This window comes from Siniperca chuatsi, linkage group LG20 (assembly GCF_020085105.1).
Source record: "Siniperca chuatsi isolate FFG_IHB_CAS linkage group LG20, ASM2008510v1, whole genome shotgun sequence".
In the NCBI taxonomy this organism is placed as follows: domain Eukaryota; kingdom Metazoa; phylum Chordata; class Actinopteri; order Centrarchiformes; family Sinipercidae; genus Siniperca; species Siniperca chuatsi.
Genome location: NC_058061.1, coordinates 3832098 through 3854662, shown reverse-complemented (window position 1 = coordinate 3854662; position 22565 = coordinate 3832098). Strand labels below are relative to the sequence as shown.

General features: G+C 40.0%; 2 protein-coding genes across 2 annotated transcripts in view; one reads left to right on the top strand and one right to left on the bottom strand.

The window, feature by feature from the left end:
* Positions 1-3: 3 nt before the first annotated feature.
* Positions 4-10908, bottom strand: LOC122868218 (S-adenosylmethionine synthase-like). The gene is made up of 9 exons (XM_044180070.1): positions 10581-10908; positions 8279-8356; positions 6990-7112; positions 6633-6745; positions 6173-6316; positions 4101-4319; positions 3064-3246; positions 2124-2257; positions 4-1995 (listed from the first exon to the last, which is right to left on the bottom strand). The coding sequence occupies exons 1-9, from the start codon at positions 10894-10896 to the stop codon at positions 1893-1895; spliced, it is 1413 nt and encodes a 470-aa protein (XP_044036005.1). The 5' UTR covers positions 10897-10908; the 3' UTR covers positions 4-1892.
* Positions 10909-14763: 3855 nt separating this feature from the next.
* mapta (microtubule-associated protein tau a) overlaps positions 14764-22565 on the top strand; it is a 43489-nt gene continuing 35687 nt past the window's right edge. Inside the window, exon 1 of the mRNA XM_044180037.1 lies at positions 14764-14960. The gene's annotated coding sequence lies outside the window, so the exon portion shown is untranslated. The remainder of the gene's footprint in view (positions 14961-22565) is intronic.

Genomic DNA, 22565 nt, shown 5'->3' with positions numbered 1-22565 from the left:
ATCTTCTTGTTAAAATGTTTTATTGTTCAAAATTCATATTTACATAATTTCCCAGGACTAATGACACAGAGTGTGCAAAGAATAAGATTTGGTTCACTTGACTTCTTTGAAACGTCTTTGGGAATCTTCTGTATTTCTGTAAAAGTCAAGTGTCCGCAGGTCTTGATGATGATGATGATTCATACTGTTTTAGTATCAAATAATATAAAACTTAAGAAACAGCTGTTTCTCAAACAATGACCTTAGCAGAAAATATGATAGTATGTTCAGAATACAGGTTTGTGCACTGATTTCCTACTGAAACCTTCAGCCTATACCGAATGTAATCATTTTAAGATCTTTAAAGGCTTCAGATTATCCAGCTAAAACCTGCAGATACTCTGCAAGCAGCCCGCTATCTATCGTATAAAAGTAAATGTTAGGAAGCATTCAGGATTTCTTTAATTCCCAAGTTATGAGTCGCGGACATTTGAAACTTCTTTGGGACATCTACTGTGTTTCTCCCCTCTGAAAGCATCTTTGTTTTGTCTTTTTGTGTCTGCAGGTCATTTAGTTTAATACCAAATAGTACAAAACCTAAGAAACAATATTTTAATCTCAAACATGGACCTAAGATGTTGGTATAGAGAAAATATAATTGTGTATTTAGAAGAATACAAGTTTGTTCATTAAGACTCCAAAAAACTGCAAAGACTTACAGTTTATTCTGAAGTTTAAGACCTTTTGTAGGCTTCAGATTATCCAACTAAAACCCGCAGACACTCTGCTAGCAGCCAGCTATCTATCGTATAAAAAACTGTCAACAATAATTAAAATATGTAGTGTAAATGTTAGGATGCATGCAGCAGAAATGAATACTTATGAGTCACTAACATATGAAACTCATTTGTGATATCTGCTGTATATCTTCCCCTCCATCTTTGTTTTGCAGTCATTTTGTGGAGATCGAGTGTCTGCAGGTCTTGATGAAATTCATTTTTTAAAGACCAAATGATATAAAACTTAAGAAACAAACGATAGATTCAGGGTACAGATTTGATTTCATGCTGGAAAACAAAACATGAAGACCTCATACAGTCTTTACTGTCTTTACTAACTTTTAAGATCTTTAAAGGGCTGAGATCATCCAAAGTAACACTAAAACCTGCAGACACTCTGCTAGTATCGTACAGTATTAATCATATATAAATACTGACAGCAATAACAAAAATGTAGATTTTTTTTTCTGATTTTTTCAGACGTCATCGTGGTTCTGAAATGTATCTGCAAACATGGCTGCTCTCCCTTTTTGGTCATTCACTTATTTCTGGACAGAAAAGCCAAATAGTTGCAAACAACAAACTCTCTCAACCAGTTTAAGTGTGAAACAAACTGCAGGCATGTGACTGTACACTGTATCTACGGGACAAAAATACCAAATAGCTCACTCATATTTCAGGTTACTATTGAGGGGCTACGAAGTCATAAATTACAGATGAGACCTCTTTCCACCGTCCAATGGCCGGAGGTTATCTGCACCCACCCAGACCCATCTGTGCACCCCCTCCCAGCTGCCTTTCTCTTACTGGGTTACAGGAGCACGAGGGCAGCTATCTATACATCACACACTGTCGTGTTTCCACCACTTCAGAGGACATTACACTGACTTACAGTCATTTCCTGTAGACTTACCCTAACCCTGACCATAACCACTACTTGCCTAACCTTAACCTTAAGTCTAAAATTGAATGATTTACATTATCGGGACTTGCATATTGCCCCCAAAAGGGTGTCCACCCCGCCGAGTCCCCACAATGTGACTGCGTAAACAGATTTATGTCCCCACAACATGAGTAATACACACTCATACACATACACACACACACACACACACACACTGGTACACAGATACTCTAGAAGTTGAGGTTCTTTGGGACCTCCCAGGGAAACTCCTTTCTGCCAAAGTGTCCGTAGCAGGCCGTCTTCTGGTAGATCGGTCTCTTCAGGTCCAGGTCTCTGCAGCACAATCAAGCAGTAAAGGTAAATTCAGGTACTTACAGGTTAAACATGTCCTTACATTTCCCACAACAGTCATGTTGCGTATGACAACAAAGCAGATGCTGTGTCATCAGTTTAATGCTGACCTGACGATGACGCCGGGCCTGAGATCAAAGTTTTTATTGACGATCTGCAGCAGCTCCTTCTCGCTCCTCTGAGAGGAGCCGTAGGTGAACAGGGAGATGGACAGCGGGTGGGCTACTCCGATCGCATACGCCACCTGGAAATACAGACGAGAGACGCAGTAAATCTCTGATGACTTGTAATAGAGAGACTTTCAGTTATTACAGTGATCTGTATTTTAGACCATGCTCGGGGTTAAGAGTTGGGGTTTGTGGATGGATTGAACTCCTTGCACAAGATACAATACATGGTCAAAAGTATGTGGACACAAGAGCATCAGTGAGGTCCAACACTGATGTTGGGTGATCAGGTCTGGCTCACAGTCGGTGATCTAGCTCTTCCTAAAGGTGCTGGATGGGATTGAGGTCGGGGCTCTGTGCAGGCCAGTCACGTTCTTCCACACCAAACTATTTCTTTATGGAGCTGCTTGGTGCACAGGAGCACTGACATGTTGAAACAGAACGGGAGGCGCACTATTGTCTAAAATATCATCGATGTTGTAGCATTAAGATTTCAGCTTCATTAGAACTAAGGTGCCCAAACCATGAAAAACAGCCCCAGAATATAAGTGGAGTGTCCGCATACTTTTGGCCATACAGTATAGGTGAGATAGCAAAGTAGTTGAAATAGTGTCAGCCAAGTTGTTAAGATAAATGAACGTTAAAATATCTTCCTGTGATTGTGTAAACGTTAGCATTCTCTTGGAAGGATAAAATACTAAAGCACGAAAGGCGAATACAGCAAAAACATCTGATCTTCTAAAATGACTTAGAAGCTGAAATGGAGAGCTGAGCCACATTAAAACAAGGTCTGGGAATCAGTTGTCAGGTTAAAGTGTTTTTCAAAGAAAAGCATAAAAATGGTGAAAGAAGATCCACACCAAAGCTCACAGATGGCTCTCACCTGCACCAGCACCCTCCTGCACAGTTTGGCCTTCACCAGAGACTTTGCCACCCAGCGGGCAGCGTAGGCAGCTGAGCGGTCCACCTTGGTGTAGTCCTTCCCAGAGAAAGCCCCGCCCCCATGGGCCCCCCAACCGCCGTATGTGTCGACGATGATCTTCCTGCCCGTCACTCCAGCATCACCCTGACAGAGAATCACACAAAGATTTACTTTTCCATTTTATACACAAAACATTTGTTCAAATGCTTATGAAAGAATCGTGGATCTTAAAAATCACTTCAGTATCTTGTATTATTTCTTATTTGTACTCTATAATATATATATAAATGTGCAGCTGCATCAACATAATGGATTCTGTTGCATCTTGTTTAAACATGCTCTAGAAGTGATGAATGTGCTGCACTTTTGGTAGAAAAAAAAATCACATGGAAAAGTTTAGACACGATTCAGAGCTGCAATCAAATCAGCAATTCTTCTCATTAAATGGTCATCTGTTAATTTTTGCAATTTGTAGATTATTAATTTAGTCCATAAAATGTAAGAAAATTGTGAAAAATGCTCATCATAATTTCAAGATGACGTCAAAAATGATATTCACTTGCATTTGAGCTGCTGAAAACAACAAATGTTTGGCATATTTCCATGATAAAACGATTTAAACAATTCATCAATTATCAAAATTGTAGACATTTTCTGTGAATCAGCTAATCATTTGATTAATAGTTTCTGGCAACAATATGGTTTAGAGCACTAAGTTATCATATTACGCAAAGCGGGAGTTTGCACCGTCACATCTTGTGCACACTGTGAAGCAGTAGGAATTTATAACTTCATCTACTTCCACGGTGCACGGAGAAGAGAGAAATAGTCAAATCGTCAAAACTCCAGCAACACTCGTGAGACCAACTCGTTTTGGCTTGTGGTCTTCATCAGAGTAATCATAAAACACGTTACAAAGAGCATGTAAAGTGTTGCAGGAGTTTTGACCCCTTCCTCCTATGGTTAAGGGACATTCACTGCCACCTTAAGACCTTTACCTGTGGTCCACCAATCACAAAGCGTCCGCTGGGCTGCAGATGATAGATGGTGTTCTCGTCCAGGTACCTTGACGGGACCACGGCCTTGATCACCTTCTCCTTCAGGACCTTCTTCTGCTCCTCCAGGCTGACGTAGTCATCGTGCTGCACTGAGATCACCACAGTGTGAACCCTCTTGGGGATCACAGCTCCGTTCTCTTGGGTGTAATGAACCGTCACCTGGACGGGAGTGGAGAGAAGGTGGAGGAGAGGTTTTAGCGTATTTACTGGAGGAATTACATTGCATTATGCCTATATAATTTATGTGTTATGGCATGTAAAGTGATTTTTAACTGTAAGCCAAAACACAAGAAGAAGCTCAAAATATCCTCTTAATGTTTCCACATCTACAGACAAACTTCCTCTTTTCATATTTCAGCTTTTGCAGATGAGTGTTGGGAGTCTTGCGTGTGCAGTGAGCCCGAAGCACCACCACGATAGCTCTGTGGCATTGCACAGGCTGAAACTGTTGGCGGTGTTATTGGAAAGGCGTCTCCCAGCTCAGATGTTGCATACCAGCGTGCTCTGGTTGGTGTCTGCTGGTAAGCACATTCTGGAGGCCGCTATCACCGTCCCACCTACTAGTGAGTGACTACACCGTACAACCGCAGGCTTGAGTTCCTCGCACACCACGATACCTGAATTTAAAGATGTTTTGATCCATATGCAAATGTTTTATGGTTTACAGCATGTGTGTATACCGACCAATATAAATATTTAGGTTTTTGTCGTGGTTTTGGGTTTGTGTTCTGTTATTTCCTGTTTTATTTTGAAATAGTCTCCTTCCCTGAAGTGTCTATTAGTTTTGCTTGCTGTCTTTGATTGCTTCGAGTGTTTTCACCTGTGTCTTTGGTTTCACCTGTGTCTCGTTGTCTCCCTCAGATAAGTGTATTTAAGCCTGTGTCCTTCGTTTGTTCGGTTGTCAGTTTGTCGTTGTATCTCTGTCAGCACGCTGGGTTCTTGTGCCGTGCCTGTCTGTGGATTTTAGCTGCTCACCGTTGGACTTGTTTTTCTGTTTTGGACTGCTGAGTTGCTTTTGCCTGCCAATTCAGCGTAATCCTCTTTTGTTAATAAATGATTGCTCTGCACCAGCTCTACCTGCTAGTCTGTGCTTCGGTCCTGTTCCATTGTATTCCCTGTTTGACTAATTATAACAGTTTTGTTTTAGGTGATTAGTGTGTTAGGTCATTCAGAAGGTAGAGTGCTGGGATCAGTACGGAGCAAAGTCACACTATGTAAGGACCTGGGATTCTTACACACACCTGTAGGTCTCGTGTGTGTGTGTGTGTGTCCTGTCCAGGTTATACTTTTGGTATTTGGGGATTATGTGAACAGCAATTATATTATGTTTGGAAGTTCAGAAACTTACACCAGAAGATATGTGATTGCAACCTCCAAACATTAGAGCAGACTTGTAAATATGCCTAAAGGATCTTTAACTGGGATATTTTACACGGACATCCCCGAATTGTTGAAGGTGAAATCTTTATTTATATGATTGTGGTTACAGTGTAATATTTATGATGCTCAGTGCAAATTGTTCCTGATGTTTAAGGAAAGATTACGGACATGATCATCATGACAAACAACTCCAGTGAGCGTTACGTGAAGCAGAATTAAAGGTTAAAGATCTGTGTGCACAGTTACGTTCTGGTACGTCACCATCGGCCATAGAGACAGGCAGCTGTAATGGCCTCCCCGAAGAGAAAAGACTTATGATTTCTTTGCTCACTATGGGATTTTAAGGGCAACACCTTTTAGTAAACTGAGTTTTTCTGGTTGGATGATAAGAAAGAGAACCTTTTTATTGTGGCAGATTTTATGTGTAGAGCCTGAGACAGGAGACAAAGTTCTTTGTAATGTAAGAAGTTATGTTCACGTCTGACGAATGTTTCAGCAGTTTTTGGTGTCTTAAAGGTCCGTTTGGGTGGGGCACTTATGTGCAGGCCACAATAAATAACTAACAACCATATCAGCACGTTTTATGGTCATTTTAATTCTGTCTATACTGCTGTAGTGTGTTTGGGTCCCACCTGTGTTTTGGAGTCCGGGCGGAGCCAGGGGACGGTCCCATTACGTCTCAGTTCGGCCATCTTGGCGTTGAGTTTGTGGGCGAGGACGACGGTGAGTGGCATGAACTCTTCTGTCTCATCAGTGGCGTATCCAAACATCAGACCCTGTCCGCAAAGATTGAGTAGTGTTAAAACTAAAGTTATGTTGCCATCAATGTCTTTTGTCCTATTCGTAGCAACCTCATGTTACGTCCTTTACTGTACACAGGTAAAGAGTTGGACTGCAGTTTGAGCTGTTCAGTGACTGATGAGACAGAATGACCTTTAAGTTGTCTTTGATTCGATGGTTTTCAATCTCTTCAAGCATTTCTGTGAATAACATAATTGCGTGACCACAAGTTCTCCAAAATCCAAGTGGGAGGGTTAGTTACGGTCAATAAAACAGTATATGTTGTTGTTGTGTTGTGTTTTTCCGGAGGACCTGGTCTCCAGCTCCAATGTCACTCTCCAGACGATCAATATGAACTCCCTGTGCAATATCAGGCGACTGCTGCTCGAGGGCCACCAGCACGTTACAGGTCTTATAATCAAAGCCTGGACAGACAGAGGAAGAGACAATGAGAAGGGGACATGCACAATTAACTCATTTTGCATTAAAGAAAGTACAACTCCTGACTGATATCGCATTGTTTGGTTCATGTTTGTACACAAACACCAAATCGCAGTCCAGTGGGATGTTTTCACTCATACATGCCCATAAAGTGAAAACAACAGTTGAAGGAACAGGTGCAGAGGTGTAAACTCTGACAATAAAAGTAAAAGGTCTGCTTCCACTCACCTTTGTCGGAGTTGTCATAACCGATATCTCGGATGGTTTCTCTCACCACCTTCTGGTAATCCACGTTGGCTCGGGACGTGATCTCACCACAAAGCAGCACCATGCCAGTCTTACACACCGTCTCTGTTTCAACACAGACGAGGACGTTACACTGCACGTTTGTCTTGATACCATAAAGTGCACTTTTTCTTTTTTTGTTGCTTTTCTCAACAACTGGAAAGTTTAAACAATTCCTCCTTCTGAAATCATTAAAATCAGTCAGACTGAAATGATTATTGTTTTGATTTCGAAGGTAAACTGAGAAACCCATTTTTTCCTGTTTTCATAATTTCATACGTCAGAAGAATAATTGCTTGCACAGTGGTGTTGTTGTGCCAGTATGACTCAGAGTACTCGACAGATTTAGCATTGCACTCAAAACACTGTCGGACCGACGACGTTAAAGTTTAAAAAGAAGTAGCAAAATCGATGCAGCAGAACCAGAAATATCGTCTTTTTTATTCCATGCATTCTTCCCCCTTTATCAAAACCTGGCGCCTACATTACCCACAATGCAACTTGACCGCAGGCAGTTCAGTCAGAGATGTGGGTGTGTTATGCTAGCAGTGGCTAATGTAGCCTGCAGCAGAGATGAGCAGCGGGCTACAGAGGCATGATAAGCTCACTTCTTTCTAACTCCACACCAACAGATTATTTTCATTTTCAGACTTGTAGTCTTCAGACCCAACCGACGCTGACTCAAGTGACATCACTTGAGGACATTTATCAGACTTCACACAGCTCCCTCTGGAGCCACAAAAGGCTTCATACAACTTTGTTCACATATGCAGTAGTACTGCCCAACGCCTGTAAACAGACTTGATTGATTTCCCCTTTAAAGATGCCTGCGAACCAGACTGGGCTCACACAGTGCTCGCAACGACCAGGTAATACATGATGCGTGTCAGCTGAATTCACAAATAAGTGGTGCACTTATAACTTTTCGTCTTGCTTTGGAAAAAAAATGAATACGTTTACAAATGCAAACGTTTCGGGCTCTGTCTTCCTCAGGGCGGAAGCAGAAAAGTTGTGAGTGCTCGCCTCTTTAGCTCCTGACTGGCAGCATCCTGAAGGACAAGAGATCTAATATAAAGGCATCGTTAAATTGTCTTCCTTTGGATAAAACCTGATGTAAAAGGTGATTTATATATATATATATATATATATATATATATATATATATATATATACTGTGTATATGTGTTTGTGCACTACGTCCCTCTGCTGGAGAGAAACACACTGTTACTCACCACAAGCCACTTTGGCATCAGGGTCCTGCTTCAGGTGAGCGTCCAGCACAGCATCGCTGATCTGGTCACATATCTTATCTGGAAAACAAGAAAAGGATTTAAATACATCGATATCTGGATCGCTGCGTGTGCCAGGTTGTTTCCTCGTGTGACCATCTGTCACATTCCTCATCTGGGCAGAGCCTGAAAATATCAGATTTCACTGCTCCATCAGAGTACTACACCTCATTGCTATTAGGAGCTTCGGCCCTATGAATAGCCTCGGCTTGGTGAACGCATGACAGTGTGACACGATACGCTGTAACTCCATCAGATCATCAAAGCACCGCCACACTGTCATCAACTACTGTACTGAAACACGTCACATTTTCCTTTCTTTTACTTCCACTCTGCTTCATTTCACACGGGAATATTGTACTTTTTATTTATCCGACAACTAAAGTTACTCTGCACTTTGCAGGTTCAGATTTTTCAAACAAAAAATATGATTATTTTATAAAATATGATGCATTGTTCAGTGCACAAAATCTCCATCTCATCTCACGTCATTTTAGTCTGTGACTGAGTCCTTTTATATTTTTTAAGTGAAACAAATCAGCCAGTAAGAATATTACAACCTATTTTCAATGCAAATCAACTTGTTTCAAGAATTTTCCAAAATCAAGTTTCATTTTTCATAATTCTAGTGCAGAAAGCTGCCTTATTCTTGCTTGTTTCAACCTACAGACACATTTCTAAACAGGCCGATTTCAATTAAAAACAAGCTGAAACACTCTTACTGCACCAACACATTTTTTGTTGTTCTCGTTTTAAATTTTTAGGACTAAATCATAGACAGAAACGTCTTTATAAGATCGGGGCTTTTGCAGATTTAACTGTTCAGGCAATAAGTACTTTTACTTTTGATACTCGATGTACATTTTGCTGTTAATACTTCAGTACTAAGTAAAATTTTGAAAGCATGACTCTTGGTGGTGTTGAGTAAATGATTTCTAAACCTCTGACACCACCGGAGAAGGAGGTGGACAAAGTTCTCAAATACGATTACCTGTGTATTGAGCAACAGAGCCATTATTATGGGTGTGAGAAGAGCTGAAGTGATTAGTCGATTAATAATCGCAGAAATAATTGGCAGCTACTTTGATAATCGATTTATCGTTTCAGTTATTTATCAGACAAAAAGTGCAACAATTTCTCAGGTTCCAGCATCTCAAATGTGAGAATTTGCTGCTTTTCTTTGTCACAGTAAACTGAACATCTTTGCGTTTTGGACAAAACAAGTCGTTAGAAGACGTCACCGTGGGCTCTGGGAAGTTGAAGTAAAATTTTTAACATTTCATAGACCAAATGATTATTCGACTGATCAAAAAAACAATCGGCAGATTAATTGATAACGGAAATAATCGTAGTTGCGGCCCTACATGTCAGCTGAGCGTCTGCACACAGCTAAAGTCTTAGAGATTACTGCCCTCTGTGTCGGTTGACACATTTCTTACATAGTAAATGTCAGTCACATGAGAGAAAACCCAGAGTGGCTGTTATACCGGTCGATCAGACAGCTGCAGTTCTCAGATCTCAAACTCCCAAAAGAATCAGCAGCAAAGAATCGTTCATGCATTTTTGGCCAGCACTACTCGCGTGTTGTCTTTGCACTATCTCTGATACAAAAGCAGCAGCTGTACGTTCTTCATGTCAAACGAACAACTGAGTCTTCAAACTGAGAAAATGTAACGAGAAAGCAAATCTGTCCGTAACATTTGTGAATGTGGCTGAGCAGTTGTTGATTCAACTTAATAGAAGTTTATTGAATTTGTCTGCTCAAGTTCAGTGAAGTCATGAGTTGTTCATGACTCTGAACTAATTATTCAACCTAAGTTCAGTTAACTCACCTTTTTAAAGCAGCAGGGGAACAGTGCAGCTGCAGAGTGCAAAGTTCTTGCACTTTCATTAAAATCCTAAGCATCATATGCAGCTACAGTGCAGGTTTTCTCTTTGATAATGTACTGAAGCATGTTGAAAAATTGGCAAATCTAATGTCATGTCTGTATAATGCAGGATTCATGCTCTAAATACTTCTTCTAAATACAAATTACACCATAAATCAGTGCTGTGTGGCTCGTCAAACTACTTTTTATGCAACAGTGCCTCCATGCACCGCTCAGGATTCTGCACATTCCTCGAAGTCATCAATGATCACTGAAACATAAAAGTGTTTAACACATGATGACAACCACTGCTCCTCATTCATAATGTGTAGCAGCTGCAGAAGAAATGCTGCATGGAGAGGGAGTCCTCTACTCACCAGGATGCCCCTCTCCCACAGACTCAGAGGTAAACATGAAGGACCCGTCATGAGGAGCGTGGTCGTAGTTCCCATCCATTGTACCATTCATTTTGTCCCTTTCAGAAGCTACCTGGCACGCTGCAAACTGGAGAGAGACAGCAGAAGTGATGGCTGTGGGTGGAGCAGAGGAGCACAAGAAGCGTCCTTGTATTCTTATCAAAACAGGAGAACAAAGACGGCCAGATTGTGTGGCAGACTTTGGCAGCAGTGTAATCTCACAGTCCCAAGGCAGTGCAGCCGGATAACTCTGCACTATATAAGGCAAAGACAACATACACTCATGCACACACACACACACACACACACACACACGGGTGGGGGGGGGGGGGCTGCCATGTGAACCAGTGGGTTAGACCATTCAGTGGCGAGAAAGGGGAGGTGGGATTCTTCTTCTTCTTGGAAATGCTTTTTTTTTTTAACTCCTCGTGTGCTGAAAGTTCCCACTTTGTCAGAAACTGGACTCATCAAACTCAAATCGCTCTGATAGTCAAACTAGCTGTCCTCTAATCAGAAAGCAGAGCGTTCATCTGAAGCGAACGCTCTTGCTCTGAAGCTCCCCCACCTATTCATTCATGCCTACTCTGTGTTTCTTTGTACCTGGGGGCCCCTGAGGTCTCTGATGGGGCGTCTGTGGCTGAGTACACGGGGAGATGTCTGCCAACGGGACAAGTCAAAGCTCAGATATGAACTGATACGTATCGATAAGTATCTGTAATTTGATTTACTTTAAATAACAATAAAACTGTATTGATATACACCTACATCTGGGAACAGTTGGTACTGATGAACAAGATCAGCTGTGTACGTTATGTGAGTTAAAAGTAACAGAAAATGAACTACACGTTGTTTTATATTGTCCTTTATTGGAGCTGAAAAAGATCACCTTTTGGGTTACACTTTATTTAGCATTCATAAGCAATGTATACACATTTAATAAAGGGTTTATAACACACTATAATTAGGTTATAAGGTCTGTTTATTATTTGCCAACAACTTTAACTCCTCCTATGAAGCGTCCATACCTGGATGCTGCTGTATAAACAGATAATTGATAACACAAAATAAACACAGTTGAACTTGTATAAAATATGTCTTTATAGGATAAGTTCTAATTGTTGACAGTTATTGTATATTAATAAACACTTAAAAATGTCCTTATATCTGCTAATCTAGTAGACTAGATTACTGTAATGCACTTTTTTTGCTGGACTGACAAAGCAGGTGTTAAATAAACTCCGGCTTATTCAGAATCCTTCAGCCAGTTTTAACTAAAACCAGAAGGTTTGAACACATCACTCCTATTATAACGTCTCTTCACTGGCTCCCAGTAAAACGAAGAATAGATTTTAAAATACTTCTTATTGATTTTAAATCAATTAATGGCTTAGCTCCGTCCTACGTTGCTGACGTGCTCACCAGACAGATCGCTTAGATCATCAAAAGGCAATCAGTTCAGCTCATGGTCCTACTCTCTTCTTTTAAAAACTGACTAAAAACATCTTTTTTCACAAGCTTTTAGTTCGTTTTAAAGTGTGTGGTCAAAACTTTTATTTTAGAATCAGTATTATTATTGCCTTTTTAATAATAATAATAATAATAATGATAATAGTACCTTCTTATCTTACATGTTTTTGTCATGTACGCCGATTTTTTTGAAGCACATTGAGTCTACGCCTGTTGTATGAATAAACTTGACATAACTACATTATGATGTGTTATAAACAACTTATTACACGTTTATTATCTGCCTTTAGACAATAAATGTTACCATCTTTGGTTGGAAGATGCTAAAATAATGAAAAGAAAACACAGTTGAACCTTATGGATTAAAAGAGGAAATTAATTTAGCTTGTTTTCTGCGATTGTTCTGAGAAATTAATCCATCGTGTGTTTTATGATGTTGTATGATGTTTCCTAAAAAGTCTGATATGCTGTGACAACAGGCCATTGGGTAGACGTGAGCAACTTCCAGAACCTGTCCATTCAGCTGTGTGCAGGCATTTTAAACGTCTACCCCACCACTGCCTCTTCTTCCTCTGATGAAGACATGCTTTATATGGAAACGTTAGCTGCTGCACGTTATTGAAAGCCATAACTCTGTGCTCCAGATCTGCATATCACAAACTGTACATGGTTCCTGAACTGTTTTACACAGAAACTAAGAAGAATAAAAAGTCATACAACACATTTCCTTATTGACCAAAGATAGTAACATGTTTCATCTAGAAGCAGATAATAAACATATAATTGTTAATACCACATAATGTAGTTATAAGCAGATATAAGGACATTTTAAGTGTTTGTTAATGTACAATAACTGTCTACAATTATAACCTATAAAGACATATTTTATACAAGTACAACTGTGTTATGTTATCATGTTTATACAGCAGCATCCAGTTATGGACATTTCATAGGAGGAGTTAAAGGCAAATGCATCAATAAACACTTAAAAAGACGATATACCTCCTTATAACTACATTATAGTGTGTTATAAACCATTTATTAACTGTATATATATATTGCTATCTTGTGAAAAGCTCTTACTTTAACCGTGTGCTCCAGATCTCATCTTTCCAGATCCTCCCTCCGGTTTGAGGTTTGACTCCTTCACCTTCATGCAGCAAAGATTTGTTGACAGAAGTCTTTATTTACATGTATTTATTTACATGTATTGAGTGTCACGTAACCCAGTGTGGGATCATCAGAAAACCTTTATATAAAGCTGTTTATGCTCTGATAAATGCCGATAAACTAAGAAATTGGGGACGTTGTTACTCTAATCACACGTGTAGTTTTGCTTTTACATAAATAGCTGCATTAGTTTTTGAAAAATATGTATTTCAAAGGAAATAGAAAGAGATTAGCAGAGACTATTTTAAGATATTTCTTTTAAAGCTCTCCAGTGCACATCTGTGAGTTCATCTGCTGCAATAAAGCTCACTTTGTGTGTCTGTTGCCGAGCTGTATTGTGACGCTGTGGCCACTGGATGTCAGCCTGATGCAGAAGCACTGTTCATATTTAGACATTTTCAAAGTGCTGAAAGAGCGCTAAACTAACAAACAAACTCCAGTGTAAATATTGTCTTATTTATTATTATTAGTTATGATGTTATGGTCACCACAGACAGACTACATGACCACTACTGAAGAGTGAACAAACAGGAAGTGTGAGCCAACTGGTGCATTTGGAGACACAACAAATCCCGTTATTCATTTAGTGATTGCAATTTAACCACATTTCAACAAAGAACACTGTAAGTAAAGTAGGAAAAGGTAAACATGAAATATGGCTGCTGATCTCTGTTGCCTCTGGTTATCTAATACCATCTTCTGGTAAATAAATTGGGAGGAGGGAAAGTTTCCATGTATACTTATATAGATGCATGCAAAGTTTTTAATAAGGTGTTTTTGTATAGTACAGTCTCAGTTTTCTTTAAGATGCACAGAATAGTGTAATGGTATTGTAACGGAGCGTCCTGGGTTCGTCTAACTGTATAAACTTAATAAGGAAACAATAAACGGGACGACAAGTCCAAACTTCTGAATTTAAACATTATTTATTTATAACATTTTGTTGTAACACACCACACACAATAAAACCCCTTCCCAATAGTGGTGTGTCGGTCGCGAACGAGCCATTAGAGCAGAAATATTTTTTGTTTCATATTATATCATAGAAATTAAACTGAAATATATTGTATGTGTCTGTGTAGAGTTGTGTAATTATTAAATAAACATACTATTTCATTAGTAGGGTGTTATTTTTGTTATACACCTCGATATGACAGAATATTTCAATGCACTGCAGATGAAGAATCTTGCATATTTATTTCTCGCAACAAATAAGAAAGTAACTTAGGCAGCGACCAGCAGAAGTGGTATTAGATGAAGAGCCGTTTGGGAGCCGAAAGAGCCGGCTAAAGGATCCGGCTCCCTTCAAAGAGCCGTAATTCCCATCACTAGAAGGCATGACCCGCCCTACTCTGCCTCTGATTGGCTTAACCTGATATCTTAACCCTAACCTTAACCAATCGCACTCCTCATGCCTAAACCTAACCAACCGAATCAACGAAAGCAACGAGTACTAGCCAATCAGAGGCAGAGTAGGGCGGGTCATGCCTCCCGGGTTCCTTACAAGATGGCGGCGAAAATAACGGCCGAAAGCGGGGATTTATCTCTCTCTGATCTCGTATCGTGCCCAGCTTTAGTGGATCAGAACATATCGGGTATGGAATCAATCTGCAGCTGCTCCGGTTCAAGATGAGACCAAACTTTTATATGGATGTCAGTTTTTGAGCCACGACAAAAGCCAAAATGTGGCCTTCGACAGACTGGGTAAGCCTTGTTATTAGCCTAGCCGATTGCCGTAAATGCTTCTTGCTATGTCGTAACGCATGTCGTAAAATGGCGAATACTGCCGAAAAGACGAAAGTCTAAGCTTTACGATATGCTCAATCAATAAAATAGGTTTTTCAAAAAGCATACAGTCATAAATGTGCACAAATAATATTAGGCTGATGGGTCCAGTAGTGTGCGAGGTTACACACAGTCTCACGCCTGGAGATAATAATGATCTAATCTTAGTACTGTTTAAACATCAAAGATATAACTTTTACAGTATATTGAGACTGGGCTTGGTGCTGGTGGTGTTGTGTGGAGTCCTTACATTGCTAATAATAAAAGAAAAGATGATTTCATGCAGCTGGCAGAGGCTCTGTTGAATGCTGCAATGTCTCCCTCTAGTGTTTGATTCCTTTCTTGTTCTTCAGCCAGTTTTTTTTTGTGCACATTAATTTCCAAGTACATTTACTCAAGTACTGTATCTAAGTACACATTCGAAGTACTTGTGAACTTTATACTCCGCCACATCAGAGGGAAGTATTGTATTATTTGCTCCACTACGTTTGTCTGAGATCTTTAGTTAATTTTCAGATTGCAATTTTTCATCCCCTTCCTGTCCAGTGTTTTTTTTACTAGTTTTTGGACAACAGTGGAGCTCTGTGGCACAGTGGAAGAAGATAGATCAGGCTTTGGACACACACACACAGTACTTGTTAGACTTATCGCAACCATTTCACACCAATCCTTCACTGGTTACCTCCCAGTTTTAGAAATGATCTTATCTCTATGAGCCTGAGTGCTGCTTGCAGGGCAGACAGTGTTAGCTTTGTTTCATGGCTTGACATGGCAAGTGTTTGTAAATATAATTTGCATTTTATCTTTTACAGATTGCAGTACGGTAAAGGACTTTGTAATGTTGTTTACAGTGGGAGTGCATGTGAGTAATTTAACAGTAATCCAGGGGAATTATCACACCGTGTCTGTCTGATTTGGATAAACTCGGGTTACACAACTTTCTTTTTTGTGAGAGGGGGCAGATGGTCAGTTAGTCTTTATGTATTTTTCCTGACAGCGACGCATGAAGACTTAACTGGCATCCAGAGAAATCATTACTGTGACGTGAAGTGCTTTGTACAGTCAACACTGATCTGAATCTACTGTCGCAGTCAGCTCCCAAATACCTGAGCCACTGATTGGTCTTTTTACTCTGGAGCTCCTTCAAAGAGCCGAGAGCAGCTTGTGTTACAGCAGCACTGGTACTGCACTTTCATTCATTTCATTTATAAACTTGAAACAGGCAGCCCAAAACACTGGTATGTTCCTTTTTTTTTTTTTTTTAAAAACTTTGAACCTTACGGCTAAAGAAAAATATCCTCCGTATATAGAAATCTAATATATGGCAGACGTATCGAAACTATTTAGGAAGAAAAGGTTGTGATTGTGGAGAATCAGAATCAGAAATACTTTATTGATCCCCGAAGGGAAACTCTTTGTTACAGCAGCTCGCCTTTACGTCAGTGCACACAGGAGAAAGTACTAGCAAACAATATAATACACTATAAAAACAGGTCAGAAAATAAATTAAGTATCAGGTGGGTATAAGTATAAGATAAAATAAGTGTGAAGTACCAAGTGGGTTTACCGGTTGATGATGATAGTACAGTATAATAATACAATGTAATAATATAAGTAATAAGCAGAGGTGCATGTACTGTTGAGAGTAATAGAGGTATATAATATCAATAACAATAAATAAGAAAAACTAACATGGGAAAACTAATATTGCACGGGAGTATAAACACAGAATATTGCACAATTATTTCAAGTATTACAGTGATGTAATGATCCAATGTCCAGTTTAATGACTTAGGGTCATACAGACTAACACTTAGAGGGAGGAGTTAAAGAGTCTGATGGCCACAGGCAGGAATGACTTCCTGTGGCGCTCTGTGGTGCATTCTGGGAGGATGAGTCTTCCGCTGAAGGTGCTCCTTTGTTTGACCAGCACGTCATGGAGCGGGTGGGAGACACTGTCCAAGATGGCGTGTAGTTTGGCCAGTATCCTCCTCTCTGACACCACCGCCAGAGAGTCCAGCTCCACCCCCACAATGTCACCGGCCTTACGGATCAGTTTGTTGAGTCTGTTGGCGTCCGCTACCCTCAGCCTGCTGCCCCAGCATGCAACAGCATACAGGATAGCACCGGCCACCACAGACTCATAAAACATCCTCAGCATTGTCCGGCAGATTCTGAAGGACCTCAGCCTCCTCAGGAAACAGAGGCGGATCTGGCCCTTCCTGTAAACAACCTGAGTGTTCTTGGTCCAATCCAGTTTGTTATCCATGTGTACTCCCAGGTACTTGTAATCCAATACAATGTCCACACTGACCCCCTGGATGGAAACCGGGGTCGCTGGTGCCTTAGCCCTCCGTAGATCCACAACCAGCTCCTTAGACTTTGTCGCATTGAGCTGCAGATGGTTCTGCTCACACCATGAGACAAAGTTCCCCACCACAGCCCTGTACTCAGTCTCATCACCACCGCTGATACATCCCACCACAGCAGAGTCATCAGAAAACTTCTGAAGGTGGCACGACTCTGTGTGTGGTAGAACTACTACTTACTACCAGTGGTGTAGCACAACAACCTGGGCCTGTCCTCAGGGGGTCTCAGCGGACCCCCTTCACACACATGCTCACACATGAGACCAACTAAAGCATCTGTTGCATTTATTAGGGTGGTTAGTAATGGACTGGTTGGACCACATTTTAAGCCAGTTTTACTTAAAATAATCTGTGGTACTGTGTGTGCTTTAGTCTGCACATTTCAGCAGTTGTGGAAAAAGTATTCAGATCCTCTGCTTAAGTATATTATAGAGTTAAAATACTCCACTACAAGTAACAGTCCTGCATTTAAAAACTTACTTAAGCAAAAGTTTCAAAAGTGAAAGTCGTCATTGTGCAGTAAAACGCTCCTGTCAGTGTTTTATTATATCTGATGTTTCTGGATTCATATTCCTGCTGCAGATGTTTAAGGTTGAGCTCATTTTAACTACTTTATATACTGTTGGGTAGTTTAATCTGTCATCACGTGTTTGTATTGTCGCTGTCCTGTGAGAACCACGTATCAGAGAAACAGCCTGTTTTCAGCTCTGTGACGATGCGTTTTCCAGCTGATCCGAGAGGGTTTTTAATAGTTTATTCAGCTTCAGAAGGAGGAGAGTTTTCTCAGCCCATAAAGGAAACACCTTCAGTTTATCACAGACATTCAAAATCACCACATTTGGAGATACGTGGTTTTCACTGGACAGGAAGGGTAGGAAAACTGTGAAGTGAAAAGTGACTGAAGCCAAATATAAAGGAGTAAAAAGTACAATATTTGCCTCTGAAACGTTGTAGAGTAGAAGTGTAAAGTTCAAGTACCTCGAATTTGCATTTAAGTGCAGTACTTGAGTAAATGTACTTAGTTAAATTACGCCACAGCATTTCAGCTCTTTTATCAACTGTAAAAATTAATTTGCGATACTTTTACTCTGAGGTTGACGTCACATGAGCACATTATGGAACATTTCCTTCACTGCTTCGGTCTTTATTATTCCCTGACAAAGGTGGATCGAAGCCATCCTGCATTTTTGGCCTCTGAGAAAGTTTTACTGTGTTTCACAATACAAACCAACTGATTTAGACATAGTCTCGGGTCATGTGGGTCTTCAGCATTCCCCTCATTATTTACAATGACTTTAAGCTTGTCAAACTTTCATGAAACTAAGGGGAAAACACTAAACGACATTCTGGAGTAGAGATGATTGTTTAAAGAAGTTGCTTCCTTCGTCTCAAAAGCTTGGAAAAGAAGGCAAAGATGGATTTTTTTTTTTATGATGACTTTATCTTGATGAACATGTTATAATTATATACCGTGTGCTGCATCTGTAATGTTTTGCTGTAGACGTGAAGGTCTTAAAAAATGTAAATGGTATTGTTTTCTTTTCTTTTGCAGTATCAGTTGATAATGTCTACACTGTACTGCACCCTGAATCTGGTCATCAGTCATTTGTCCTGTAAGAGAGGAAGTTTAATTATATGTATCAGGTCAAAATGGTTACCACAGCCATATACTGTATATATGTACACATCAGTAGTCTGCCAGTGGCAGGTGTGGTTTAAACAGTTGTAGTACATCAAATGTACAGTTAGGCTATGTGAAAGGAAAACAGAAACTACAAAATTACATATATACCCCCAAAATATCTCCAAATATATCCTTAATCTTTTGTACACATTTTCATGAATGGCGTATTGTAAACCAAAAGTGTGCAGGCTGAATATATTTGAACAATTGACACAATCATAAAACACATCATCAGATATTGAGATGCATATAATAATATATTTGAAAATATTGTGGAACACAGAAAATAATATCTTTTTAAGGAACAGCTTGACATTTCGAGAAATACGTTTATTCACTCTTTGGCAGAGAGTTAGATAAGATCTCATGTCTGTACGGTAAATATGAAACTACAGCTAGCAGCCTGTTAGCTTAGCTTAGCACAAAGAAGAGGGGACAGCTAGCCTGTCCAGAGGTAACAAAATCCACCTACCAGCACCTCTAAATCTCAATAATTAACACGTTTATAAAATGTTCCGTACAAAAGTGTAAAAGTGACACGTTGCGTTTTTGTGGCGGACTATTTCTTGGACAGGAGCAGTGACTTCCTTGAGTCTTATCATCACTGTGTCGTTTTTACACTTTGGTTTTGTGCAGATTAAACAAACAAGATATAACATGTTATTAGTGAGATTTTAAAGGTGCTGGAAGGTGGATTTTGTTACCTTTTGGACAGAGCCAGGCTAGCAGGCTGTTTCCAGTCTTTATGCTAAGCTAAGCTAACCGGCTGCTGGCTGTAGCTTCATGTTTATCATATAGAGATCCGTGATATGGACCATCTCATCTAACTCCGCAAGAGAGTGCATTTCCCAAAATGTCAAACTATTTGTTTAACATAAAAACCTGCAGCTTTAAACTTTAAACCTGCATCGTATTCAACTCCACTGAGCTCCACTTCCTGTAATGCGCATGGAAAGAATGAAATGTCCTGCAGTCCCTGAAGTGGCTCCTCCAGGTGAACAGACTGCTGACCACGTGAGGATTTAAAGGGTGTGTAGAGGGAGATTTTCAGCCTGAGACGGATCCCACAGCAGCACCTGGCCCGCAGCGAACTCCCACCACAGGATAAAGCCAATCATCTTCAGCCACACAGCTAGTGGCAGCTGCTGCACTGGGCAGGTTTCCAAAAAGAGAGAGGGAGAAAGAAAGAAAGAAGGCACAAAGAGTCTCGTCTTGCCAACACATCGTGGCTTCAACATTCCCAAACAGCTCTGACCGTCAGTAATTCCACTGCTGTTTTCCGGAGCTGAATGGTTTCTCGACTTAGTGTAAAAGTTGGCACCCAGTGTGTGATAGTGAGAGGCCACGGGCAGGCCAGTGACACAAGGGCGCACTGTTCAGTCCCCCAGGCCTCCACTGTTTTATGTGCCAAGACTCGACCTTTGTGTGCCGACCGCGCTGATCGGTTACTGTAGCTTCTGTTCAGTCTGGATGTCACACACACACACACACAATCACTGCATGTTAAATAAAAGCTATTTACAACCTGCTTTTATTCCCCCATTCAGTCGCTTTAAGGTTGTTAAAATCATCTTGTTCCGCTCTTTGTTGAAGCGTTATGATGAAGGAAATATCTAAACACAAGACTCGATGTTTTTATGGCTGCACCAGCAGATATTTTAAATGTCTTATGTGCATCAGTTTCCCCAAAATCCAGCCACACATATTTGGTGTCTTTGGAAACTTTGGGATCTCCGCTAGAAGTTAAAATAAAGTTTTGTGGGTTTGAACAAAGTTTGGATGCACAGCTTGAGTTTGTAACAACTGACCCATCGTCAGGCCGCTGTTTGTTAGAGGGCTTAAATATTCAGATATATTCAATGAAAATACATTCATAAAACAAAACAAATGTAAAAGAAAATATCTGACTTAGTAAGAAAATCTCATAACTCAGAATTTGTTTTAAAATGGCCAAACTGACCATCTATGTGTAAATAATGTTAATTGAAATGACACTGAAGGCCTTTGTGCTTTCACTCCATCTTTTCACTCATTTAGGTTTACATTCACTTACAGGCAGCTTTCATAATAACAATTCATCAATAAGCAAACAACCAGCACAGTTTAGGGTTTTTCTATGATATTTTTTGACACATTAATTTCCAGATGAAGCACATTTAGTTAATTTTGTATCGTCAACACTTTTTTAAGACTCATTATTATAATCTCTTTCTTTTGAGTTACCTGCAGGGTATTGTGTTTGTTCACCCCTCGTGTCTGTTAAACGGTTTAGCCTGCCAGTATTAATGTTCCCCTCGTGCGTCGTTAGTTATGTCAGTTTAAGTCACTTAGTTCTGTTGCAGTTGTGTTTCGAGCTTATTTCTGTTTTGTTGACCTCTTTAGTTAATAACCCCTTTAGCTTTGCCTTTTCTCATATTTTTTTGGAGAAATAAAAATCCACCTTTTCTGAAATCCAAAAACCTGCATCCTGTGTCGTCCTCTGGTACCTGAAAGTGCAAACATTAGCTGGACACACACACACACACACACACAACTACGGCTGTGCACCAATCCTGTGCTTGCATCCAGTTTCAGGAAATGAAAGGCCTCAAAACAATCTCGAATTCACTACATGAACACCATAAGCATGGACGTTAGTTACAGAAGACTTTCCAGCAGATGTTGGAGCCTGGCTGCAGGGATTTTGCTCCCGTTCAGCCACAAGAGCATCAGTGATGTTGGGTGACCAGGTCTGGCTCACAGTCGGTGATCCAGCTCATCCTAAAGGGGGAGCTGTCACGATGAAACAGCAAAGGGACAAACACAAACTGTTGCCACGAAAGCTGGAAACTCTCTGTTGTCTAAAACATTATTGTATGCTGCAGCTTTAAGATTGACTTTAGACCTTAGACCTTACTGAGGTCTTGAGTCCAAGGCCCCCCACCACACCAAGATTTTGACATGAATTGTCAAATAATGTTCAGTATTTCAATGTTTCATATTTTATTCAATTAACCGATTATATTGTCTGTCTGTAAGTTGTATTTCCCATAATGAAGATCTTAACCATAGACTGTGTCTGTCTATCTATCTATCTATCTATCTATCTATCTATCTATCTATCTATCTATCTATCTATCTATCATCTCTTTCTTAAGTAAAAATCAACATCAAAATATGCTTAAAGGACTAAAAGTAAAAGTGCTCATTATGCAAAATGGCCCATTTCAGAATAATGTTTATTATATTATTGGATTATAATTATTGATGCATTAATGTGTTCATCACTTTAATGTTGCAGCTGGTAAAGGTGGAGCTTAGTTTAATTCGGAGGAGTTTAATCCATAATAATATATCATCATTTATTAGTTGATTGTTGTTGAATATTAGTTGTGTTTTGTATTAATCTGAATCTGCAAAGTAACTAAAGCTGTCAAATAATCGCAGTGGAGTAAAAAGTACAGTATTTCCCTCTGACATGTAGAGTAGAAG